Source organism: Python bivittatus, unplaced genomic scaffold, assembly GCF_059951505.1.
Source record: "Python bivittatus isolate LINGU-HERP-01145 unplaced genomic scaffold, Pbiv_v1 ctg000980_np1212, whole genome shotgun sequence".
NCBI classification, from domain to species: domain Eukaryota; kingdom Metazoa; phylum Chordata; class Lepidosauria; order Squamata; family Pythonidae; genus Python; species Python bivittatus.
The window spans coordinates 9,682,050-9,710,004 of record NW_028277125.1 but is presented as its reverse complement, the minus strand read 5'-3'; the positions used below and the strand labels follow the sequence as shown (position 1 = coordinate 9,710,004).

Genomic DNA, 27,955 nt, shown 5'->3' with positions numbered 1-27,955 from the left:
TGGCGCTACTCAGTAAATTCCTGGGTGAGGCAAGATTTGAAGCAAGGAGATCAGGCTGTTGACACCTGCAAAACGCCAGAGCTCTAAATTAATTATCTGAATGAATAATCTGAAGAATTGTGTCTCAGTCTGCAAGGATTAAATCAAGAGTTTTGGCTTTAGCATTGTCCAAGCTAGACCAGAATTAAGCTTACTTGCCAGCGATATCCTTCTCATATCTTGCTAAGATTTCATTTGATTGATTGGTTGATCTGAAGTATTTGTGGGCTGCTGATCCAAACAGAGTTTTTCCAAGGTATTACAGAACACTTTAAAGTTACACTTTTAAAGTTTCTGAAACTACATACTGATTAAAAGTAACTAGCATAAAAACAAGGAACACACAAATAGCAGACCTAAATCAGTTTAAAAGCTCTATGGCATCCTAGAAATAATGTTGACATTATGTTAAAAGACCTGGGTGAACAGAAATGGCTTTGTGTGGGTCACAGAAAGACACTAAAATGCCTCACAGGGGAAGACAACCTGGAGTTCAGAACATCACCTGATTCCTAGGCAGCTGTTTGCCACAGTTTAGCATGGGAGAACACCTGGAGCTGGGCCTCTAATGATGATCAGAGGACATTGTTCGCTATCCCCATTTCCACTGTCCAGGAAGCAGATCTGCAATGAACCATCTTCCATTTTTCCAATTCAGAAATGTTACCCAAAATTCTCTGCCCTGCTCTGAAGTTGCCACAAATTCTGCTGTAAAACAAACTCATCCCGTGCCATCCTAATGGGGAAGAAATAAAATAAATTTACATAGGCATTTTGCATATGCTTCTCTTATGTCAAAAAGAAGGGGATTTTTTTTTTTTTGGTCAATTTCATCTGTACTAGTTCACCTGGGTTATTGAGGATTGCTGCCAAACTACTAAGGCAGACTGATGAAGTTCAGGTGCTGAAAAGAAGAGTGAAACAAGAATCTCCTCAATGGGAAACAGCCCACCTCCAAACTGCAGAGCTCTAGAATTTCCAATTGAAAACGGGTTCAAAATGATTCCTCTTGCAGTGCAGCTGGAACAGAAGTTAATTAGAAAGATGGAATCACAGGAATGTCATAGGATCATGGAGAGGTTCAAACATGTCTTGTAGGAAGGTTCATAGAGGAAGACACATTCCTTTAGATACTGTAGCCTTATGTTGCAGTTGGGTGCATTCTTATCTGGAAATAAAAGACCCCGAATTCATGAGTATTATGTCTTCATCAACCTGAGTCAGACTTGACCTCAAGGAAGGTCACACCTCCAAAATTGGGATTACCAGTTCAAGCCCTGGAGTTTCTGATGGTAGATGAATCTCATATTAAGGAAAGGTTTAGCCACTATCTCTTTCATAGCTTCAGGCTTCAAGCAGGTCCTGAACCTATTCCATTCTCATCAGCATAAATGACCATTCCTAACCATGATGTTACCAAAATGATGAAAGATCCATCATGATATTGCTAAATTTATTTTGTCACTTACCTCCCTTGCATCTTATTAGTTTTGTTTTCAGAATTTAAGAGCAGTGTCAGTCTGAAAAGACAAACATCTATCTATCTATCTATCTATCTATCTATCTATCTATCTATCTATCTATCTATCTATCATCATTTCACCTTTTCTCTAGAAGCTTAAAGTGATGAACATGAGGGTTGTCCCTTCATCCCAGTAACAACCCTGTGAATTGTGGGCTGCAAGAGCAACTGAACCCAAAACATTGAGTAAGCCTGATAGTCAAATGGGGACTTTAACCTGGGAAGTAATTGTCAAGTTGAGATATACTTCAGACATTGTTTCAAAAGGAAAGCCATTTAACACTGAGAATCTCCCTGAAAGTTTACCCTCCCTTCTGTCTACATACAAAAATGGGTTCACAAATTGTGCAAAGTCATAATGCAGTGTATATGGCAGTGCAGTGCAGATTTTAAGGTAAAACAATGTTTTGGAGTTCATGGGGTAAAAATATGCCAGCTATCTGCAACTCCTTAAACCAAATGTCTCTTTTATTATTTATTTATTATTTCAACTTATATGGCCACCCTTCTCAAATTCATGACACTGGGCAACTAACAACAGTTAAAAACACCTTGAAACATGTAACAGTAAAAATAATACACACTTAATCAGCAGCAAAGATAAAAACAAAGCAACTACCAACAAATAAACATAATAATTGTACGGACTCTGCCACACATCTGGATCCCCAAGCTCAGTAATAAAACCGTGTCTTTAAGGCCTTATGAAAGAGCAACAGGGTCTTTTCCGGAAGTTGCTCAGTAGCTGTGGAAGACAGCTGCCCAATCATCAGAAAAGATGCAGCTGTTTTAAAGAGCTGCACACGAGTCTCCTACTTGCACCCCTATGTGCTTTGAAGCAACATTTTACCTTGAACTAATGCTGGACTAGTGCTTGTACTGTCTGCTTTAAGGATCAGTTCCAAAGTTGTTCTACAAGTTTGTAAATTATTATAAAGCTATCATAAGATTCCACTTCTCGATGTTTCAAGGGAAGCTAAAGTCCTCAGCATTGCCCTTGGATATCCCAGGGCATAAAAAGTTGAAAACTTATTTATATATTCATTTGTTAGCTTCATATTCCACTTTTCTTCTAGGAGCTGAAGACATGTAATGCTTATGACTAGATTGCCAAATTATGTGGTCTATTTTTTTTTTTCCTGGGAAAGAAACATTTAGGACTTCAAAATGTTGTAAGAGAAATATGGATGTTTCCTTTTCAAAACATGGATGTGAACTTCCTGGAAAAAAAATAATAAAAAGGAGGAACCAGCAGTCATAATTTATATACTGTATAGCAGGCTATCTATTATAGAAGAAAAAAACATACTAGAGAAACAGTAGGAAATATGTATTGCTATTACATTTTCCATAGCAAAAATGAGAGAGAATGATTAGATGTCACTGTTTTAAGAAAAGTTAGGCCACTACAGTACAAATTATATAGAAACACGATATAATAAATACTGTATTTACTTGTTTAATCACCTTGGGGATTGCATCTTCAATTTAGGGTCATTGTCCTTTCAGATAAATACTGTAAAAACTGGAACATGCATTGAAAGAAATGGACTTTTGCAAAATTGAGGGGATTTTTTTTTGTAAAAAGAGATGTGTTAAATGTTTTTAATCTATTGTAATTTTCTGCACTCATGTGTATCTAAATTGCAATCCCATGCTGAATTTTTAACATATACAGACTTTGGAACATGTGGGTGTTGGAGGTGAATATGAGTGAAGTATTTGTTTAGTGTTAATGGTCATTACTGGGGAGAAACAGTAAGCTGACTATCATTTTGTGAAACTGACAATAATTTGAAGACAAATATGTCTGTAAAATACCCAGCCAACCAACTCTTAATTGTGCTGCTGATCCTTCAGCACATATATTTAGATCTAAATCCCGCAAAGAAATAGGCAGTAAGGTTCTACAGAACATTAAAGAAGACCTGTTGGTGCTTCTGTTGGGACAGCACAGAACATCTCAAGAGGGACCTGAAACAGCCACTCTGAACTTTTGAAGCTGTGAGGAGTAGATCCAGATCCAGCAGACGCACCTTACCGAATGTTCTGCACAGGCTTGATGAACAATGTGGATTCTGTGGGTACCACAAAGTCCATAAATACTAAATACTTTGGCACATACCATGCTTTCTGATCTCCTCCTCCCCTCCTCTCTCTCTCTCTCTCTCTCTCTCTCTCTCAAAATGGAAGTTAGCGTGCACTGTTTTCTAGCATCATTTTAAAATCCAGTATGTCTTTCATATCCCACACAAGGTTCATGGGCATTGATAGAAAATAAAAAGGGTGAGTGGCTGCTGACTGGTCCTTTGGGGAAAAAAAAAAAGATGAATGGGGTGGTGGATAACATCCTAGAGCACTACACTAGAACGCTGGATAGAGAAAAGTTTGACTTTTGATAAATGGGTGTTTTGTGATTACCTGAGCCTTTTATGGAAGCCTTGCTTTTTTTTTTTTTTTAAAGTCTCTAGCCATTTTGTGAGAATCATAATCATGTGCTCTAAACCAATGTTTCTCAGCTTTAAGATGTGTGAACTTCAACTCCCAGAATTAGAATTAGAATTCTGGGAGTTGAAGTCCACACATCTTAAAGCTGCTGAGGTTGAGAAACACTGCTCTAAACATTTCAAATGTGTTTATTTGCCCACATACTTTGCCAACACCTGCATTAAGGTTTATTTTTCATGAGGAATAGGTCTGTTCAGTACTAAATTATTAACTCTGTTTTCTTCCTTCCTTCCCTTATCCCACATGATATTATGGGAAGCCTTTGAAATCTGCAAAGGCTATTTTTGGGCTTCTTTGAGAAACACTGAAAAACAAAAGAAATACAAATAACACTGGGCTTTCTTAATAGTTCTAGCTGATTAATAAAGCTGTTTCAGTTACTGTACTTTCCTTGGAAAAGTGCTTAATACTGTACCACCTTGATGGAACAATTTGTTGGAGGAATGAACTGCCCAATTTATGAAAGAAATAAAATTTTCAGCTGTCCTCAGAAAGTCCACAGACAATTGTGGTTGTAATCATTCTAGATTTCCCAGCATTAAAAAGCAACTCAGGATAGGGATCATGAGAAAAACAATTGAGAAATGGTGCTTGGTGGTTTGGTAGTATTATCAAATAGTACTAAAGCCAAATAAGCGCCAAAGAATTAATGCCTTTGAACTGTGGTGCTGGAGAAGACTCTTGAGAGTCCCCTGGACTGCTAGGAGGTCAAACCAGTCAATCTTAAAGGAAATCAACCCTGATTGCTCATTGGAAGGATCGATAATGAAGCTCAAGCTCAGATACTTTGGTCACCTAATGCGAAGAGAGATCTCTTTGAAGACCCTGATGCTGGGAAAGATTGAAGGCAAAAGGAGAAGAGGACGGCAGAGAACGAGATGGTTAGATAGCATCACTGAAGCAATGAGCATGAAACTGAGCAAACTCCGGGAGGCAGTGAAGGAGAGGAAGGCCTGGCGCAATATGGTTCATGGGGTCCTGAAGAGTCGGACACGACTTAACGACTAAACAACAACAACAACAAACCCAAATTGTGGTCATCTCTCTTTCCCTCTCTCTGTTCCTTTGATGAAACTTAAAAAAATATTTTTAAGGATATATTTATAGGATTGCATATGACCACCTGTCTACTGGGACATACTGCTTTTTGGAGTTATGCTATGAATCAAATCTTTTCCACATAGTTCCCAACCCTTATCCTATAATGCTACTTGGTGTATTTTCTTCATCTGTTTTTCAAGAATCTGTCAAAACTCACTTGCTATTCAGATTTCTTAGGACAATCCCTCAAACAAAAGAATTATATTTTAGAGGGCACAGAAGAGGCAAAGTATATTTGTTGGAAAGGGGACTGAAGAACAAAACCTACTTAAATTCAAAGAGTGAGGTATGCATACATGAAAATTACAGGTGGATAATGCTTCCCAACCCAGGGTCACAAAATGAAATTATTTGATGAGGATTTATGTGTTACTCTCTATGTATGTATGTGTATGTGTATACGCACACAAACATACACATACATACATATGCTGCCTCAGTTACCAGGGTAACCCTAAGAGGATTACATGGTTAAAAACAGCCATAAAAGTAATAAAAATAAGACAACTGACAATAATACATAACTACATATCATGGAGGATAACCAATTCAAATAGAATTATAACAATCAAGAATAGACTACCAGGGAGAAATCACTATACCCTATCCCAGGACCCATTGGAAGAGCCAGGTTTTTATAGCTATATGAAAGCCCAACAGGATCAGAGCCATGTAAACTTTGGGGGGATGTTGAACACAGGACCACCAGAGTTATGGAGAAGATACACCTCCAATATCCCACAAGATGACAATGCTTTACACTTGGAGCCCGGAGAGGTTATTGGTTAGGCAGAAACAACAGGCAAAACATTGCTAAAATTATATTTAGAATCCAGAACATGCTCAGAAGAATGGTTACATTTCAGATTTCACCCTGATCCTGTGACAGGTTCTTGATGCCAACTTTCACACACACACACACACACATTTTTATTTATGCATAATGTTTGTACTCCAGGAGTAATCACACTGAACATGTGAAAAGTGTCTTTCTTTAGAGTAACCACAAGAATGCAACAATGCAGAAGAGCAAATTGAAGAAAGAATTCCTACTGGAAGGATCTTTCCATTCTTTTCTGATGGACTCCATGCCTTCAAAATTATGAGTTTTGTGTTTATCCCCCAGTGCTAGTTTGACTGTTGTGATCTTATAGTAGATTCCACCTTGAAAACAGTTGTTGGCATTAGCTGTCCCAAAATGGCAGGATTCCAAGTGTTCAACTCTATAACACCAGTAACACATCCATAAATAAATAGTGCTGTATAGCAAACCAACATTATTACACTCTCTAACAAAGAAATGTGGGAAAAGCCAGCAGAATAACATGAATTTGAGAGAAAAAAATGCCAGGTTGGAAAAGGATCAACAGTATTCCTGCACTGCTTTGCTCGAACCTTTGGCCTTTTTTGATTTTTCTTTAAAAAAAAAAGGGGGGGGGTTGTAATATATACTTTTCCCTGAGCATTAAGTCCCCTGCTTCTTTTAGGGAGTTAAAGAAATGTTGAACTGAGTTGGCCGATTCTTCCGTTCAGATTACAAGACATGAAGATGGGAGGGAAGCGTGAGCAACCAGCCACAGCAGCGAAAGTCAGTGAGACCTTATCCTAATTTTATCAGATTACTTCCTCCAAAACGCTTTGTTTGAAGTGCTGTTCAACAGAAGAACAAATAGGGAAGACTTCAAGGCTTCCTAAAATTGAAAGCTTCTCCCTAGGGTAATTGAAATGTTTTTTTATCAAAGGACTGATAAAATCAGGTGCCAGGAGCAACAAAGAAGAAGCAGATAAAGCTAAGTGGGAATTGGTAAAACAGCGCTGGAGGTACAGGCCTATTGAAGACGGTCAAGCTAATTAGAATCGGTAACTCAGGACATTCCATTACATGCTGGGCAAATGACCCTACAAGTTTCAAGTTGATCTGCTACATATATATAGTTCAGAAGTAAAAATAATAATGTGACTGATGGATTCTGTATCCTTGAATGGGCATCACCAACCAGAAGTCCAGGTATCTGGCAAATTTCTTTTAAATAAAAGCCCTTTGAATTCAACATATGCATCTGTCTTCACCACTGTTTAAAACCCATCTTCTAAAAATTTCACACAGAGTCTTCTGAGATGGTATGTTCAAAAGGACTGGGGGCGGTGGAGGAGAGAGAAGCAATGAAACAAAACAGTTTTACATTTTTGAAAAAATACTGTTAGAGGCATGAGGTAGTTTAAATTGGGGTAGCTCGATGGGCAAAAATGTTGGCTTAGATCAAAGAATAATAATTATAGCTTTTTGATAAGGCAAAATGGTACTCAACGAATATTAAAATTAAAATGGAGCTGAACATGTAATTCAATTCTGGGCACAGCAGAGATTTCCAAATTCTTTCCCAATAAGGGACATTGTGTCAGGTCCAGATGTAAAGATAATCTTAAGATTTCTGCTAGTCAAAGTAATCTCTGAGGTCTGACATAATCCAGTGTGATCCAGAAAACACAATATTGGAAACAGGTCTTGTAAGTTTGCATGTAAATCCTTTGGTTTCTGGGAGATTCCTTGGTGACAAGTTTGGGCATCAGGCTAGTTGAATCACAATAGATTTTTGTCACTCTTTCCCAAATTAGTGTCTCCCTGGTGTGTTGGACTTACTCATATAATTTGCAGCCAAGATGGCCATTGGGAGTTGGAGTTAAAGGCATTTAGAAGTTATCAGTTGGGGAAGGCTATGCCCAGTATTGTAAATGGAGTTTGGTGTGATCAATGTTGTCAGACTGATTTCCTTTGTATTGTCCCCTCTTTAGTTGAGCCCCATAAAAACACAAATTCTTTTTGCCAGCTGCAATAAGCGGTCCCAATATCAGCATATGAATACACTTTGCTTTTTAAATGCCACTGAGCGTATATTTCCAGCACAAACAATTTTAATCAGGCAAATTCACATGCAGATTACAGCAGGCCAAGCCAACTCTTGTTATCATTATTGACCAGAACGGTGAATAATATTCCAAATATAGTCTTGCTGAATATTTCTAATGGCTGTACATCAACTCAGTTTGAAATTAGCAGAATCTTAGCAAATTCAAAGACTTCAGGGTGATTTTCCAGAGTGATTGCTCTTTTATTCTGACTATGTCCTAATGCTATTTGTGACCTTTTATGATCTAACTAGTTGTGAAGAAGGCATGTTTAGTTTTCAAGAACTCTTCATTAGGCAAGGCTATTTAAAGCCAGAAAGTAGGAGGTAAAATGAAATTCAATGATTAAAGTTATTCTATTTGTGTCTATGAATTCTGCCCCCCCCCCACTACTTAAAAATTAAATGTTATACCATGTCTCTTTTCCTATTCTTCCTCTCCCTCAAAGAATTAATAGTTTTCATGGAATTAGAATATTTGAATTCTTATTACTATCAGGTTAAAAATGGAATAAACTCTATTAGGTGAAAAAAGGAGTATAGTATATGGTGTTACTACTGATACGAGGTCACAATTACCCATAAGCTTTTGTCATTTCTGTATCATTTGGTGCTGACAGATTTTACAGTTGTGACCATAGAAAGCAGTTAATTTGTAATAATTGGCAATATCCTCCATAAAGATAAAAAGCCATGAAAATCAGTTTAGCTGCAAAGAATATTGTCTTTTTTCCATTTATCTGTTCAAAATATCCACATCTTTTGCCCATAAAGAAATAATGTTGACACTTCCCCCAATACTTTTTTGGAAGGAAAAACACCACAGATATAAGTGGTAACATTAACCATTTATACCGTGGTCACTATATAAAAAAACCAAGGGACTTTCTGGGGCTTATCATTTATCATATTATTTTAAAGATTATGTTAATTCTCTTGCTATCATTACTGGTTTTATGTTATTTTTATACAGTAGTTATTTTATGTTTTTAATATTTTAAAAGTGATCTTAGTGGCATGCTTAAAGGGAATAAATCTTCATCCAATTAAGCTAATTAACATTCAGGACAAATAATAGGAAATTGTTCAGGATACCTGGTTGGAATCAGTTTAAAAATAAAGTCTCCTTTGACCTAAGGAACCTCACTTTCCTTTTTTCTGATAACATTACGTAAGGAGTTGCCTTTGTGGGGGATGTTTTTTCAATCTCCCAATGTAGCCTACAGCCATATGTCTGGGTAGTCCTCTGACAGGTAGTCCTTGTTTAATGACCACATTTGGGACCAGCAATGCAGTTGATAAGTGAAGTGGTTGCTAACTGAAACCGCAACTGTGCTTATGGTCTTACTTCAGCTTTCCTTTGCAAAGGAAAAGGACCTGCAAAGGTCATAAATGCGAGGATTGGTTACAAAGTTACTTTTTCATCACCATCGTAACTCTGAATGTTTTCTGTATGACGCAGCCGCTAAACGAGGACTACCTGTATAACCAGGTCGGCCAGAGGGTTTTAAAGAGCGATTAGGCAAATCCACAGAACACCATCCTGGGGCATTTGCTGGGAGCAGAGATGAGAAAGGATCCATGTCCTCCCACCCCTCAGAAGGGTCCTCAGAGGCATCAATCTTCTGGTCTGGAAAGGTTTTGGGGTGGGATTCAGGACAGGCTCCTGAGGCCTGGGACCATCCACAAGGGTTCACAAGACCTGCTGTTCTACACGGGAGCACCTTTCCAATCTTCATAAGAACATAAGCAGTGCTCGGCTGGATCAGACCCTTGGCCCATCCAGATCAGCAGTCTATTCTCCCAACCCAGTGATCAATCAACTCTCACAGGCCAACCCACCAAGGAAGCCTAGTAGTTTCCCAGCAGATGGAGATGGGCCAGAGGCAGACCCACTGACATTAAGGCTAATCGATCCCCATGACTTCCATGAATGGGTCCAACCCTTCTTTGCAGTGAACCAAGATGGTATCTCGCACCACATCTCATGGTAGCAAACTCCAAAGTTTGAGTATGCGTTGTGTTAAAAAAAAAAAAAGATCCTTTGGTCTGTCCTGATTCTTCCAGGCTTCAGTTCCATTGGGTGACCTCTGGTTCTAGCCTTTGGGGAAAACAACTTCTCCTTGTCCATTTTATCCACACCATGCACAATTTTGTACACCTCAATCACCTCCTTTCTCATTTCCCCTCTTTCTAGATTAAAAAACCCCAAGGATCACAATCTTTCTTCATAGGGACACTGCTCCAGCCCTTGGATCATCTTAGCTGTCCTCTTCTGAACCTTCTCTAGCTCCACATTATCCCCTTTCAATGACTAAAACTGCACACAATAGTCCTTGTCCACCATTGATTTGTATTGGGTTCGCTGCTCCCAGGTGGCCAACGCACCCAACCTTGACCCTTGTTGGTCCCCTGCGGCTTGTAACAACAGGGCAGTGTTTCTCAACCTTGGCTGTTTTAAGAGGCGTGGACTTCAATGCCCAGAATTCCCCATTCAGCATGCTGGATGGGGAATTCTGGCGTTGAAGTCCACGCCTCTTAAAACAGCCAAGGTTGAGAAACACAGCCATAGGGAAATCCAGACACTTCTCTGATTTGACCTCTGATCTGAGCCCACCAAAGGATGAGCAGCCCTAGGGCATGGGTGGGGAAGGCTCCTCCCCCGGTTTTGGACTACAACTCCCACGCCTCCTGGGCCGGTGGGCAACGGCTCTGGGCGGCTGGGAATGCTGGGAGTTGAAGTCGCCACCGCAGCGGCGGAAGGCAGGCAGCCGTCGGAGGTTGCGCGAGGCGCCCGAGGGCAGACGCAGAACCGCCGAGGAGATCCCTCCGCCGCTGCGAGTCGCCCGCGGCGACTGAGGGCGGCACCGCCCCCGCCTGCCTCGTTGCCCTGACGCTCCGCCTCCCACGTCCCTGGGCCTGCGCCGGGTGTGCGGAGGGGAGAGCCCGGGAGGGGGGCGTCCCCTCCTCCTTCCTCCTTTAACCCACTCAGGTGGCGATAGTTTCTAGAAGCCTGTCCCGGCGTCCTTTGCGGCCCCAACATGGAGGAGCTGACGGTGGAAGTGCGCGGCTCCAACGGGGCCTTCTACAAGGTACGCCGCGCCCTGCTCCGCTCCTCCCCCGGGCGCCCGGCTGAGCGGGGAGCAGCTGCGGGGAAGGTCGGGGTCTGCGATTTCAGGGCGGGGGGCCTCGGCCGCCGCCCCTTGGGCGACGAGGCTTGGGCTTTGCGCCCCAGGCCGGAGTGGGAAGGCGAGGGGAAGGCTGAGGGGCCTGCCGGGGTCGGAGGGCGCGGCCGGTGGGCTGAGGACAGGCTGGCGGGCAGGGGAACGGCGGTGGGAACGATTTCCCGGCGCGGCTCGGGTATTTGTCGTGTTGCGGTGAGGCTTCACCGTCAAAAGTAGGAGCCAGGACCCGCAAAAGGATGCCCGGGCACTGGGGCGGGTTTTCATCTCTTCCTCGTGCCCTTAGACGCTGGTTTTCTCTGGATATCGTGAGCCCCTCCATCCATAAGCATAAGCCCAGTCTAACTTTGCTTTCCTTTGTTTTTTTTAGTGCAGAGACACGGGGAAGGACATGGTTTTGAGGCCTCCGGGAAGGGTGTGGGGAGCTTCCCTCTGCTCATATTCATCCCACCTTTTCTGGCCCTTTACTCATCATTGATTCATCCCAGGAGGTGTGAAGTCACACTTCTAACAATAAAAAAGGCCCGCTGGGGGAAAGCTAGATTGAGTGCTGCCCCCTGAAAATTGTGTGAAGTTCTGATCTTCCCAAATTCGGGAAACTTTGGACACAACTGTGTGATATAATGAGGAATGTGTAGCTCCTTTAGTCTTGGGGGCTCCGGGGTTTATTTATGTCATCCGAAAGCTTTTTTCCTTGCTACCCTCTCTGGAATGCCAGGATGTTGCAGGATCAATACAGGATACTCTCAGCTGTTGCTGTCAGTCTGTCTTCCTGAGCCAAGCCTTAGATTCTTGAAAATCCTAGACCTTTTTATGGCGTGAGGCCTCTGTGTTCCTTTAGAGAAGTGCTGCTAGAGGTCAGCATTGTGAATGCTAGTTTTATCACTGTGTTGTGTAAATTAATTGCATGTAATAATCCACACATACATCTTGTTATATGCTCTATCAGTTTTGGTATTGTATTTTTTGTATTTCAAGCTGAATGAGTTATGGTAAGTATATTTTAGTTTCATGGAGATTTGAAGGATTCTTAATAGCTGATGTTCCAAGCAACTGTCCTTAGAGGTTTGGTAAGACTAATGGGAGGAATTCCTTTAAAATATTATTTGTTCTAACAGCTACATGTCATACTTTTGAATTCCTATAAGGAACATGAACTGTGTTCTTCATCATTGTGCTAAGAAAGTGTCTTGTACTTGTTAACATAACATTTTTGTGTAGTCTCTAGGTTCTAAAAGAAGATCCTAATTTTTTTTTAAATGCCATATTAGAATTGAGCCAAATCCCTCATCATAAACTTTCTGAACAGGGAGAGCCATTTCTGTTTCTATAAAGTGTTTTGGCCTTTACTTACTTCATAATGTTGAGCCACATAAGAAAACCTTTAAAGACTTTTTGAGTGCTTAACATGTATTCATATGTTTTCAAATGCAAAGCTACAGGAATTTAATTTTAAAAATCTGAAGATAAACTGGATGGACTTCTGGAGTCATTAGCTGAAGGCATAATGAGGGATGCGCTTTGATATTCATATATATAAAAGAAGTTGGGATATATCATATTCAATTTATCTTCATCTACAGTATATAAAAGCAATGAAACAATGCCTGAATTTGTAGAAGCTATCTCATCCTAAAAGTTGCTGCATTCCACTAGTATTGATGTTTTAGCAGATGTTTGTTTTTTTTATTGCTTCTATGCACATAAATGAAGGGAAGAGGAAGTGCTGCTATTAGAATGAAAGCTATTGTGAGGGCATCTACTCCACAGCAGTAGGTGTGTAGCTTGAGGGCTCTCCTTGATTCCATTTGTCACTAGAGGCACAGGCCACCTCAACAACATGAAGAGTCTACATTCAGTTCAGCTCAGACCTCTTGGACTGGGATAGCTCCATGTCCTGATAATCACACAAATGACTTATACAAATGCGCTTGACATTGAGATACCCTTGAAGGCCATCCAGAAGCTGCAATTGCTGCATATCATAACTGCCTGCTTATTAAATTACATGCTAAATGGCACCACATAACATGGGCCTGAAAGTGCTGCACTGGGTGCCTCTGAACTATTGGACCCAGTACTAGTTGTTGGCATTGGTCTATAAAACTCTTAACTAGGAACTAGGAATTTAAGATTGCCTTTCCCAATATCATCTAATCCATGCAGTGAAGGTAGCTGGGAAAACCCAGCAGACAGGTTTGGTTCAGAGTTCAAGGGCTGGCATTAGGACATTCTCAATAGCGGTGCCTCAGTTATGAAATTCTACAAAGGATAGTATAGCTGTCTTTTAGAGGACAGTTGAAGATGTGCATGCTTACTGAGGTATTTGTAAAAAATGATTCGTGGACCAAGCAGTTTTTAGATTTCCTGTTTATATGACTTTTCTTGCTTACAATGAATGTTGTTTCTAATTTGTCTATGTAGTTTTAAAGAATTATTTGTTTTGTTATTTAACATTACTATATTCCTTTTTAAGCTGCTTTGGGCTCCTGTGGAAGTAACAGTGGTATAGAAATAAATAATAGTATTTTGGTAGTGGGATTTAAAATTATGATATGAACTCATATTATCATTGGCAGGAGAGCTGTGTTTACCTTAATAAAATAATGCTGTATTTCATTTAGGTTGACTTTGAACACTGATCAAACAGCAACATTAAACTTGTGTTACCTGTTTATTTATGTCCTGCCTCTTCATTCGCATACTTAAGGTTGATAGCTGCAATTACAGTGCCTAATGCAAAATATAAATTCAAGCAAACAGAAAAACAAGCAGTTAAAACTTTAGCCAAAGATACGAATCCATGGCTGTAAAAGCAAAATGAAGACCAAATATGACTTATGAAGGAGTCTCATAGCCTGGGAATAAGGCCAGAGAAAGTCCTCTTCTGCATGCTAGATAAATGGACCTATGCTTAGTGTCAAATCCTGATTGGAGCATCCTGTTTTTTCCTTATTGAAAGTTCTGTAGAGAATAATCTAAAACAGTATCTGACATTGGGAACTGGTAAAATCTTATTACTTCTTCAGTTAATGTTTCATATCATCTTTGTGCATTTATAGGATTATCACATATTTTACTTGTTAGTAATTATAGCTATTATAGTCATATGAACAGTAAAATCATTTTTTTAGTTAGACTCGTATCATTTTTTCATATTCTAAGAGATGAGTACTACTCCTCTGGAAACCTATATCTAGTTTTCTCTTTTTTACAAAAATATAACCTTTCCCCATTGTGGTACTGAGACACACGCTGAGAGCTCTCTTTTGAAGAAAATAATATGCCAGAAACATTTGTAGCGAAGTAGAATATGTAAGAATCTGAGGCCCTCCAGAAGTTGCTGAACCATAACTTGCAGCATCGCTCACCATTAGCCATGCTTGTTAGGATTGCTGGTCATTGCGGAGAGATACATGGAAGCTGGCTAGATCTGGAAACTAGATTGAAAAACTCAAGCAGCCTTAGTTTAACTGGGTTTTTAGAGAAGGTGCCTGCATCCTTACTTGCATATGAATTAAGCTAAATTTCCTGCCTCCTGGAGGAATATTGTTGATGCCAATCCTCCCCGCACCACAAAGGAATTCTATTATGAATTTCCTACATCCCAGATTATGGATCAGTCAGTATGACTATGCATTGATCATCAGCAATTGCGTTAATTGAGAGTCGTGAAAGTCAGAATATTTAATCATGCTTAACTCTACTGAACTATAACTATTATGGTTAACTTGGTTGAATTTAGTAAAACTTTTTTAAAAAATTTTTTTACACTCAATCTGCTGCTTTATTGTTTACCACAGTTTGTATAACTACAAGGCAGTGATGATCTGTATCAAATTAGCTGAAGTTTGTTGTGGGAAAGGAAGCACCTAAAAAGAGTTACTTTTTATATTTTGGGTTCTGAAATCAGCATTTATGTTTTGCACTTTCTTTCCAGGGAGTTCCAGGGGATTCTCAAAAAATTGACAGTTAAAAATATCCCTCTAAAGTAGTGAAAGACTAATTAAACAACTAGTAAAATTATCCAGCACATGCCTTTTCATCAACTTTGATAAACTGCAAAAAAACTTTCCTAGAAGAAAATGTCACAACTTAGAATAGCCATGGGAAAGCCTTTTCTCTAGTCACAATGAACTGTATCTCAGAGGTTACTGAGGCATTGAAGAGGGCTTTTCAATATTATTTCAATGAATGGTTAACTTCTTAAATGAGAAGGTGGCCTTTGCCATCTGTTCCTAAACCATTCAACGTTCATATCGGGCTATTATGGCTGTGGCAGGAATTCTGGCAAAAATGACTCCTTCAGCCCAATAATTGTAATACAGAATAATATTGGGGATTATTTTTTTCAAATGGATTGGACTTGCATTTGGTTCTCCGTGAAGGGAATGTGTTGTATTTATTTGAAAGTGATATTATTTTTCTCCAAATAATTTACCTTTAAAATTGAAGGATTGTCTAAAATTCACTGAGAAAATAGTAAGCCCATCATCATCATTCGACAGTCTTCAGTGGGGAGATTAGTTTTAGAGTCACATTAATACTCTCTTTTGGGAAATGGAATACTTGCTGAGAACTTTAGCATAGATGGGAAAATACCAGGGGTATAGGCTAGACAAAAAAGTGAAAGAAGCATATTGGATCAAGGTGGTGGCAAACCATACCTGCTCTATTGTCATAAAAAAAATAATGGATTATCAATGATTTCATGCATACAAATAAAGGAGGCTTTACCTGTATGCTATAATTATATAATATACCACAGGATTAGTTTTCCTGTCCAAATTTGGCTTGCTAAGTGCAATCTCTGAGGGAAGGAATGCTGAATGTTTCCATCCTACAGGAGGCTGGCAGGTAAGATGGGGTGGGGGTCGGGGTCAACAGTTTGCCATCTCAGTGGTTGCCCCTGCCTTTAGGGCTGTCTTGTGTCCTGACATAAGGAATTTCCCTAGCTTCTTGCTGTTCAAAAAGGTTTTGAAAACTTTATTCTGCAGAGCGGGTGTGTGCTAATGGTGCTAGAATTGCTTTAGCTTAGTTATGTTAGATCGATAATTGCTGTTTTATTAGGTTGCTGTTTTTCTGATTGTAAACCACCTTGAGTCCTTTGTAGAACTGGGTGGTCTATAAATGATCACATAAATAATGTGAATGCTTGTGTATCACTTATATTTACATAGCAAATGTAATTGTGTTGCAGCTATTCTGCATTATTTACTAATTAGTTTTCTTAGATATACAAATTTTGAATGATTGGATTAGAAAAACCTAGCTGACAAACATGTGCAATATTTTGGTTTTTAAGGAAACATTTGCTGTTAGTATTTCATATAGTTCTCCAAATATGAAGGTTAAAATTTCATGAATGAATTCATGAGATAAATCCATTGTTGTACATTGCCCAGCCCTGCATGACTGAATGACTTTCTAAGAAGTTTTGGATCTGTTATTCTTTTTTCTGGGTAGAGTTCCCAAAGTAGCTTATACTATAAATGCAAGTAAATATGCAGAAATGTAAGAAATGTACAGTACTTGCAATTTTTTATGTTCAGCAGGTACTTCTGTGAGGTTTCTCCTTTGCTTATTGTCAGGTCAGAATCAGTTTTGTCCAGAGAACAAAATAGGCCTAGTAGGGAAAAAAAATCTGTTCTTCTGTAAGATAGCCATTTTGTTTAGTGAATATTTTTAATTCTAACAGCTATTCAAAATAATAATTTGTGTTGTATTAATTAATTAAATTTGGAGTATCCATGATAGTTTTCTTTTTTTTGAACAAAAGTTACAAACTTTGCTAACACTTTAATATCTTTTGAAATCATTAGTTTGACCATAAGTGATATCCGCCTCTACTTTTGCTTGCTTTCTGCTACCCATGAGTCATATGCCTTTTTTAGTTTGAGCTTTCATTGGCTGTCTCACATTCACTTGTCACTGTCAAGTTGCATAGCTGTAAGGTTATTTTAGGCTATCTGATTTTGATAGTAGGGTTGTGAGGACGTCAGCTATTGAACATTTAAATATTCTGTGTTCTGTTTCTTTTAAAATCTTTTCCTTTTAGTGGAAATTAATTATTTTTATAGTAATTTCATTAAAGATTACAATTAAAAAGATAAAAACTAATACAAACTAAGAAAAAGAAAAGAAAAAATAGTGCAGAAAAAAATTAAAAGCAAAAAAATAAGAATATAGTAAAGAAAAGGAAAAGAAATATAAAAAAAATGACTTCCCCCTTCATCACAAGTATAAACAATTTTAGTAACTTATCACCTTCTCTTAAAATACAACAAATGATCTTTTCTTCCCATATCTCAACTCTTATCTATTAAAAAATCCTTAAAACCTTGTCATTCAGTCCTAGTCAGAAAAACTCCATTAATGGTTACTAGAGATAACAACATACCCATTTTAACCTTGATCAAATAAACCAACTTTATATTCCTTCCTTTTATTTTTAACAATCTTGATCTTTAGTCCCTTCAAATAATGTCCTAGAAGTTGATTTCTTTTCATTTTTTTCTTTGTCCCCTCTCATAAAATTCTTCAAAGCTTTAACAAGCCTCTTTTGTAAATCCAATATAAGGAAATTATTCAGGTTACTCCCTTGGTTTGCTATTTGTATATCCCTTTTAATTATTAAGACATCAGCTGGTTTCATTTGTATATCCAGTGTAGCATCTTTTTCCATATAATTCTTGTAGCCTGTCATTTTTGGATCTATATTCAAATCAGTCTCAGTCTTGTCTGGTAAAACTTGTTCTTGTTCCATAACATCTTTTAAATGCAGCCTGTCTATAATAGCAGATACTCTTAAAATTATCTTCTGGGTCCATTGTTCACAAATATCCCTTGATATGTCCAATGTTAAAATATTTTGTTTTATTCTGTATTAGTAAATTAAATTTAAGTGTCCTTCTCCTTAATTGTAATCTTTACTTCCTTCTGGTTCCCTCTAGTGTCCACCCTTCAAAGTCCCATCGTATCATGTTTTTATTTTAAGAATTCAAAAGAACAGCATTTTCCCATGGGAAAGATTCTTATAATTAATTTCAAAATCTTATTTCAAATCCATCTGGACCCTTAGTCCATTTGTAACTTTACAGAATCAACATTCTAATCACCCTTTTGCTGTTTATTCCAAAAAAGGGATTTTTTTAAGGTCCCTAAGCCTGACCTGTATTTAAAACTTCTTTTGCTAAGGATTGAAGGAAACTCAGCTGGTATTTTCAGACTTGTCGATCCAGAGTTTCCTAATAGCTGAAAAGCATCGGCAAGCAATTTCAAAAGGTGATTAGAAAAGGAATTATGCGAACCCTGTGTCCATAAAGACGCTGACTACAGTTTGGGGGAAGATGGCTATTCCCTTGTCTCCCAGAGCTCTAAACTTACCAGAGACTGCTATCTTACAGTCTCCTCATGAGGAACAACTGTCTGGGACACTTGTGGGTGATCCCAAGTCCTCTCTTTGTCTGGAGAGGAATCCCAGAGAACTGGTCCCTTCACCAGTTCTTCATTCCGCCATGGTTGTCGGCTCTGCTCTCAGCAGAGCCGTCTTCAATTTGCCATTTCTTCTCCAGAAGTTGGAAATTAATTATTGTATGATTTTTGCAGTTCTAATTTCTGGACAGCTAGCTTACTCAGATGTAAAAGTTTTCAAAACAACTCTTTTAATATTGGTATAATTTTTCAGAGAAACATGACATATGAGATAATACTTATTACCCTATTCCTTTTTGGAATAAGCAGTGCTATGTGAAGCGCAGAAGAAGTGTATGAAGTCATTATTCAAAGAAAGTAAAGGCAGGGGATAAGGGGAAAGAAAAAGGGAGGGAGGGAAGGAAGGAAGGAAGGAAGGAAGGAAGGAAGGAAGGAAGGAAGGAAGGAAGGAAGGAAAAGAAAACCAGTTTCAGTCTACTTTACCCCAATATTGTTCAGTATACTTTTCTGTCTTTGCAAACTGTCTTTCTATCCCGTTTACATCAATTCATGTATCTATGAACTCCACCCAACCATGATTTTCTTGTTCTTAGTTTTATTGTGTGATTAATATGTGTAGGTTGGTTGAACTATTAAATAAGAGTATGCAAAATCCTGATCAGTAAATGCTGATGACCTTTCTCAACAATTTCATATAGATGAAGGATAGGGAGAGAATTAAGCTCTGGTGTACCCCATATTGGAGTCTCCGTGGACTTGACATCTCCCCTCCTGCAAATGATGGACTGAAATCATCCTCTCAGGAAGGAGCAGTACCAGTGCCTCCCATTTCCAGCCCTGACAGGTGACTCAGAAGTATGCTGTAGTCAATGTTATTGAAGACCACTGAAAAGTCTGATAGGACAAAGATAGGGGCATACTCTTAATATGTAATATATCTGTAATTTAAGGTAACATGGACAATATCAGTGTATAGAGAAGGAACAAGATCTCATCAAAAGCTGCAGTAATAGATGCTCAGTTTATTATTTGCTAAACTTTCAGAAAAGGTGTGAAAACAAATGAATGGGTTGCTAGTATATCAAACCTAGTATACTATCTCTAGCTGATAGTGACTTCCAAGGGCTTGGGCAGTGGCCTTTCCCAGTCCTAGTTGAAGAATTGTATAATTGGTCATTAACCTTTTTAGCCAAGCCATGATTTTAAATCAGTCCCCTGAGCCATAGTCCTCATGAGACGTCTACTCCTTGTCAAGGGGTGTAGGAAAGTGCTACTATGCATGAGTTTAGCATCCTTTGGCTGCCTTTTCTTTTGGATGAGCTGGTGGGGATCATGCTGTTTGGGCTGTAGTGCTTGAACATTCCTCAGAGTATCTTTAGGTGGAGGCCTGCTCTTATTCCCCTTGGTCTTTTGCTCTTTCTGGAAAGATATGAGCTACCAAGGAGCGTTTTGGACTTTAATGCTTGAAACAGGATTGTATGTTTGACCAGCATGTCTGAGCAGAGCTCCTTCAAAAGGAAGCCGAGTTTGTCTGTAACTGTTGGTACAGTTTGAAGCTACAGAAGATACTGATATACTCACTACAGTGAAATGTAACTAGGGCAATTGTTGAAGCTTGTCTTCTGATGTGAGATCATTTTGAATGTAGATAAAGCAAATTGGATTTGACACATTGTGTGCAAAGTATATACCATATTACTGAGCTGTGGTCCTTCACTTTCCTGTATTAATAGAGCTTTTGCAGTGGTGTTTTGCTCCATAATATCTCAATATTATACACTCCTCACTGCAGTTCTCAAATCTTTCCTATTAAACTTGTTTGTGTTTCATTAAAAGATTTATGCAGTTTCAAATTGCTTTGCTTTGCCAAATTTATTTTCTTGTTACCTACTTTATACTTTGAGACCCATCCTGACTCATCTGAAGCATTACAGCCTTTCCCAATGCTGTGTTGTCTACTTATTTCTCACTGTAGACTAGGGTTGATAGAAAGAATAAAATGGCATTTTAATTAGTAATTTGAGTGATAAATGTTTTCCAACACAATTACCTTTTTTCATTTTAAAATTTTCATATGTGTTTGGAAGAAATTGTGGAAAATAATGTTGAAGTATATCTCTGTGTTGTGGTCTTGCATAAACTGACTTTTCCTAAAATGTAATATTTTTACAGTGGTTTAAAATTGTTCTTTTAATGCAATCTGGTACCTTTACCAGAACTTCTAAATAAGTATGTAGAGGATTATAGTTTAAGTCAGTGGATTTATACTTATTTAATCTAAATTAACTTTTGAGTAGATATGTGTAGAATGGTTCTGTGAAGCAATAATCAATAATTTTGGTTATGGTGAAGGTAGTATTATTTGCTCAATAATCAAAATTGTTTTTGAAGGTTACAGAGTTAAACTTCTGAATCAGAAAAACTACCTATGTTAAGAAGTATAGGAAAACTGTTAATTAGATATAAAAGCACTATCCCAGGATAATGGTGGACATTTAAAATTAAAAGTGAAGCAATGTCCTTAAGATGAGCAATGTAGAATGCACCTACCCAATTGTTAAGTGGGCCAAAAGGGAACTGTGTAATGCTTGTTCTGGGAACATTGCACTTGCTGCATGTGAACTACCAGAACTAATTGAATGTGTTCTAAAAAGCTCTGAATGGCTTACAGTCTAGGAACCTCAAGGATTGGTTCTCAATATACCATCCAGTCAGTGAGCTGAGATCAGCTGGGGAGGCCCTACTTGTGCTCCCACAGGTTATGTGCCTCATAATGGAATGGCCAGGAACGAGGCCTTCTCTGTGACAATGCCTCAGTTATGGAACACTCAGAAGGAAATTCAGCTGGCCCCTATGCTTTCTTTCAGAAAATACCTGAAAACTATATCACTTAATCCATACATGTGTAAGCTATCAGTTGCCACAGAATCAGATTGTCCATTAGATTGACTGTTTTACTCCTTTTTTTTTTTATGAACTTGTGTTAATCTTTTTATTGCTCAAGGATTATTGGCCTTATTGTATCATTTTATTGGCAGTTTTGTAAAGTAAGAGCTGAGTGAGTAAGCAGATAGGGAGAGTAAATAGGAGAATCAGGAGGCTGAGATGGGGCCTCAGGGTTTCAAAGGACACTACAACAGAGACACTACTACATGCTACTCAAAACCTCAGATGTTCTACAGCACTGCACAGAATATGAAAAGTAAACATTGAGAACTAGAGATCCTAATTCAAGGAGACAACTTGGTGGGATGATACACATGATTAGCACATAACATTAGGAACCTACACTTTACTCAGAAGAAGACCCAGTAGAAAGGGTGGAATGTTGCATTGTACATAAAGAAAAAATAGACTTGCACAAAAGTCTAGGAACCACAGTATGGAAATCCTATTGAAAGAAGATGAGTAAGAATAAAAGGAGAGAGACACAAAATTGATACATGTGGTCTGTAAGTCTCAAATTATACCAATTTTGTTTTTCCTTTTATTCATACCCAGATTCTTTCAACAACAGAGAGCCCCACCAATTGATTTTTCTCCTTTTTCTATGTCTGAAGGACAGTTTACTCACTATGGCCATTTGAATGTTCTTCTTCCTCTCCAGAAAGAAGTACTGTAAATTTGCCATGACAGTAAGACTGCAGGGCATAGGAGAGGTTTTAAGACATTGCATCTTTTGTTAGAGATTTCTGGTGCCTGCAGGTGAGAATGGTTGTCAAATATTTAGTTTTTGTCATAGTCAAAGACTATGTTACTTCATGTCCTGTCTGTTGTTGAGCCTGAGGTGTCCCTGCTAAGCTGGCTAGTTTGTTCCATCTGCTCCCCTCTGCTGTTGAACCATGGAACCTGGATTTTGTTACTGATCTTCCAGAGTTACACATTTTTATGAACATTCTAGAGGTAGTAGATGGCTTATTTTATTGTGTGTAAGGGGTTATTATCTGCTCTAGAAGCTACACAACTGCTTTTAGACTACTTTTTCAGGATAGGATATTTGTTAATCATGTGATCTCAGATTTTGGCTCTCCATGTACATCCTGATTTTGGAAAGCCATCTTTCAATTACTGGCTATTCATTTAATCTGTCATTGCTTCATCACCTGGAATCGCATGTGAAGATGGAGTGAAGAAATGTGATATTAGAATAATATTTGTGCTCCTGTCTGTCGAGCAACAAAACATTTGGCCTGACTTGTTGCCATTTGCAGAATTTGCTTTTAGAACACTCTGTGTTATGCTATTGGCATAATGCAGAGTTTATGGCTGTAGCACACATGGTTTGCCCTGCAGAACTCTTGCCTCTACATTTCCTTGAGCCTTGGATTTTTTCCAAGATGAGCAGTGCAGCTTTTTTGGGGGGAACAAATGGATTTGGCCAAGGCCGTGCTTAAATGGGCAACATACGTGCACAGGTGGGAAGGAGCCAGAATTACTCTAGGGGATTTGGGTGGCTTTCCACTTAATTTTTACCTTCATTCTGCCTGTCTAAGAAAGTGGATTCAAAGTTTATTTTACCCTTCCCTATGGCTGCTTAGCTAAGCCTGGTGGTCTTTCATTTGCAGTTGCCCAATTCTGTGAAGTATATTTGGAATTTCACTGCTCTCTTTTTGTGCAGGAGTGGTTTCCCTGTTCCATGTATTCAGCAACTTCCCCTCCCCTTCTACCCCTCCCCCCCCCCCCCAGTTTTGGTAGATGTGGAAGAAGAGTATGAGGTGGAATGTTTTCTAGATTCTGTGTACAGGAGGAGGAGGAGGAGGAGAGAACCTTTAATTCACAGGAAGTGCTATCCTGACACAGAGATTATGGGAAGCAGTGCCAGATGTTGTAGAGGGAACAAGAAAATGGCCTTGAGGGACAGGAGGAAGAGCTGCTGTTAAGGCAACAATCAGATAAAAGAAACCTGAGTCCAGGGCAGAACTGTAACTACCTAAACATGTGGGACAAGCCCTTCCCTAGTACACACAAAGATAAAGAGAGGGAGAAGGAGGGGCATTCAGACTTGCAAGATTTGGTTACTATAACTTTACAGTAAAAGTAGTATTAGTCTACATGACTTTGGTTTTCTAGTCTGGTCACCTTGAAGGGAGTGACAGATGTTTATCTGCCCCAATTGTTGACCAAGTCTGTCTGAAATTCTCATGCAAGCCTTGGCTCCCTGACTTGCCTCTTGCTGTGCCAGACTTTGATCTCTAGGTAGAAACAGGTTCCTTGCTTCCTGCCACGACTGCCTTGTAAGCTGATGCTTCAGATTCAGACACTGAACAAGGGAAGGAGGAGCATATTCCAGCTTCATTGGTTTTTTTCCATTTCAGACTTATTCTTTGATCTTGAGATGCCAGGCCCTTCTTTGTGGGCTGGGGTCATCATTCTCCATACATTCCATGGTGGAAGGAGAGTGAGCATGATGAGTGAGGTAGTATGATGGCCTATCAGGCCCTGGGAACACAGAAGAGGGAATTAGACAGATAAAGAGGAAGCTGGACCACTGCAGAAAATATTCCTCTGCCTTAATTAAGAAAGGTATGTTGAGTGGGAGAGTTGCCTTGACAAGCTTTCAAGACTCTGTTACATTATCCTGCTAGCAATATAACGATCTTTCCAGAAATCCAAGTGGTTTTTGTTTCCTGAGTTTGCCAGCCTCGCAGGGCTTGACAGCCTTCAACATAGTGTCTTATGATACTTTCCTTAATAACATGGTTAAAATATGGGCTATATGATACTACTGTTAGCTGGACTCACAATTGGTTGAATGACTGCACCTGGTGAGTGCCATTAATGGCTCCACTTCAGCTTGAAGGGAAGAGTTGAGTTGAATGCCACAGGGTTCTGTCCAACATTTTGTCAGGAATTTATATTGACCAAGTCTGCAGATAATACAAGGCTGGGATGAACGAAACACAATTAAGACCTGACTCTTCCCTCGGTTGCTTGGGTCAGAATGAATAGGGTCCAACTTGGGGAGATAGAACATATTTTAGTCTTGATTGCCATTTAATATTTTAGCTTGTTTTAGTGGTAAGTGTTATATTTCTTTTGAATTGTTATTTAATGATTTTATATGCCATGTTGTTTGAGTTTGGCAGCTATATAAATGTTTGAGATAAATCAGAAAAATCTAGATTGGCTTGAGCAGTGGGCTGAAATTAATAGGATGAAATTACACAGGGAAAAATGTAGAATTCTACATCTGGGTAGGAAATAAGACTTAAATGTAGGGCAGGGGAGATCTGGCTTGGTGATAGTACATGTGAAAGGGTTCTGGGTGACCTTGTCAACCACAAATTAAGCATGAGCCAACAGTGTGATACATCTGCTAAAAAGGCAAATGCTATTTTGGGAGTGCATTAACAGGATCATAGAGTCCAGCTCATAGGAAGTAATTGTTCCAGTCTGCTTGCCGTAGTCAGACCCATTTGGAGTATCGGAGTACCCCATTTATTAATGCTTTCTTGCCTTCATCAATAACACTTGCAGGAAATGTATACAAGGATAAAAACAACATAAATTCAGAAAATGCCTAGTACAGAATATAGTAAATTAGATGTTAAATTGTGACTGAATAAAAGTACTTTTATCTGACTCTGAAATGTTACTGTAGTTGGCACCAAATGAGCTATCTTGGACAAGACATGTAAATAGGGGCCATGCTTGAGAAGGCACTTATTTGAGATATGACCAACTGGCAGTAAAGGAATCTAACTCAACATTTCAGGGTTAACATTATGTGGAAAGCTTAAGTGGAAATGTATCAATTTGTGGGGTTTTTCAGTCAGTTAACAAGGCTTTGGGGAGAGTTCTGATTTGAGTTGCTTTAGAGGAATCTTTCAGTTCTAATACTTTTTCAGATTTCTTTGAGTCAGTCTCATGATTTTTCCAAATCCAATGAATATTCCTAGGAACTTGTGAATTCATAGCTCATTTATTTAATATGTTTGCTGTTGATTGATACTTAATTTTGAATTGATTGATATTCATGTGCAATGTTGGGATTGATAGTATTTTTTTAGAAAAACTTGTTTGATTGCACTTATTAATTAGAATAATTATTTAGCAAATGTTTCTTGGATTGTATGCAGTAAATAATACCTTTTTGACTGTCATTTAATGTTAGGAAATAATTTTTAACAAACAAGAAAGTTTATATCTTTTCTTTTTAATTCTGTGTATTTCCTACATTATATAAACATATCAAGAGCTAAGATATTTGCATTTTTATTCTGTGATGGTCAAGAGATTCAACTTATTGCAAGACTGATGGCAGTTCCCATGCAGACTTGATATGCACTTTACTCAGCATAGTAACAGATACAGTCTAGTAATTAGAGCATTCTAATTAAGGCTTCAGAAATCCTGTTTGTTTGTTTTTTATTCTGGAAGAAAAAAGTACAGGCAGTCCTCACTTACCGAGTACTTGTTCAGCGACCGTTCAGAGTTACAACGGCACTGAACAAGAAGACTTACAACCGGACCTCAAAGTTGCGCCTGTTGCAGTGTCCCTGCAGTCACATGATCACCATTTGTGACTCACTGCTGACTTCTGATAAGCAAAGTCAATGGGGAAGCCAGCAGGAAGTCTCAAGTCACAGTCACGTGACATTGCACTTAACAACTGTGCACGTTTTACTTAATGACTGCAACCGGAACTGCCGTTGTAAGGCGGCATGGTAATGTGATTTTCACTTTATGACCATGTTGCTTAGCGATGGAGTTCCCAGTCCCAGTTCCAATTGTTAATTGAGGACTAACTGTACTAGATTCTTTGTCTGGTGTTGAGCATTTGTTTTTGCTAATCTGCATTTTGTCACAAATGAAAGTGTAAGTAAACTGCATTTGACAATGATGATTTGGATAATTTTTTTCAGCAGCATTTGGAAAAAAATATCAACTATGAACAGCTATTGGGTCTGGGTAGGGAAAAGCCAGGAGACAATTTGGATAGGGTGCAGGAATTTTGTGTTCTTTAGTTAAATAAGGATAATTGTTGGGGAATATTAGTGATTCATTAGTCTATATGTCACCTCAAGAGTTAGAGCAATTTATCAGTATCACTAGCTCTTCTCCAATACATCCTTCTCTGTTAAACAAATCTACAATTCTTTGTATCTTCTCTGTATTTCTATTAAACAATAGAGATTTTGTAATAAAGTGCTATCTTTTTGTGCCATAAATTATTCTAATAATTTTTATTCTTTAATCCCAGGGATTCATCAAAGATGTTCATGAGGATTCACTCACAGTTGTGTTTGAAAACAAGTATGTATTATAGAAATTGCTTTTCCCTCCTTCATTTTGCTTATAGAATATGCCCATCTCAAACTGGTATCTGGGTGGTTATAGACTTCAAAGATACCAGCACTTTGAATTGCATCTGATAGCCAACTGGCAACCCGAGCAACAAATTTAAAATTGGTGTCACTTTACACTGGTGGGGTTGTTCTGCCTCCAGTTTAGCCTCCATTTTGTACCAGCTGCAGCTTCTGACTTGTCTCCATAGGTAATGGAGTTATGTGTTTAATATTAAAGTTGGTAGTATTCCATTTAAATGACATGTAACATTCTTACTAATAATTGTGTAATCTAAAGTATCTATTCAATTTACAGCTGGCAACCAGAACGCCAGGTCCCGTTCAGTGAAGTAAGATTACCACCACCACCTGATATCAAGAAAGAAATTGGTGAAGGAGATGAAGTGGAGGTGAGTTCATTCAAGTATTTCTTTGCTGGCTTATGCTGAAGTCTCTTGTGGAAGGTTAATGGTAGAATTTAGTGGGCTATCCTCAAGGCAAATGAACTTGTTCCTTTATTGCTTTAAAATGCATAATAAAGAAAAAAGAGTAGAAATATTATTTTAAAGGAATAAAAAGATTAGAAAAATGAAAACATAAAAATAGAGTTGATATTGGCAGGTTCTTAAGCAACCATAATGAAATTAGTAAAAATTTCACAGCAGCAGTACCATGAATATTAATTGTAATAGTTACCCAGTACAAAAGATTGTCTTGAATTCATGCCAAATGTGAAGCTGAGATATAGTTAGAAATGACCTCAAACTCACTGCTTTAAATGAATTTACAGTCCTGACAGAAGGCTATTTAATTTTTGTTTTAATAAAGTCCGCCATGTGCCATATTTTAATGTCAAATAGTTTTTACTGTCATGAATGTGTTTTTAGTACTTGCCCAAAATGTGCTTTCTTGCAGAAGGGGCTCCATCCTCAGTAGTAGGGGTAGGCAATATTTTGGAGCCTGTGGAACGCTGAG

At 38.6% G+C, this 27,955-nt stretch overlaps 1 protein-coding gene across 3 annotated transcripts in view; it reads left to right on the top strand.

Annotated features, from left to right (window-relative positions):
* The first annotated feature begins 10,917 nt into the window (after positions 1 to 10,917).
* The window catches only part of FXR1 (FMR1 autosomal homolog 1), a 45,466-nt gene continuing 28,428 nt past the window's right edge, over positions 10,918 to 27,955 (top strand). Inside the window, exons 1-3 of one of the 3 annotated variants that reach the window (XM_088132351.1) lie at positions 10,918 to 11,168; positions 26,896 to 26,948; positions 27,297 to 27,390. In XM_088132351.1, coding sequence (XP_087988477.1) covers positions 11,118 to 11,168; positions 26,896 to 26,948; positions 27,297 to 27,390 — 198 coding nt within the window. In that variant the 5' untranslated portion in view covers positions 10,918 to 11,117. The remainder of the gene's footprint in view (positions 11,169 to 26,895; positions 26,949 to 27,296; positions 27,391 to 27,955) is intronic. The other 2 variants (XM_007423579.4, XM_007423580.4) reach the window with 2 other exon arrangements.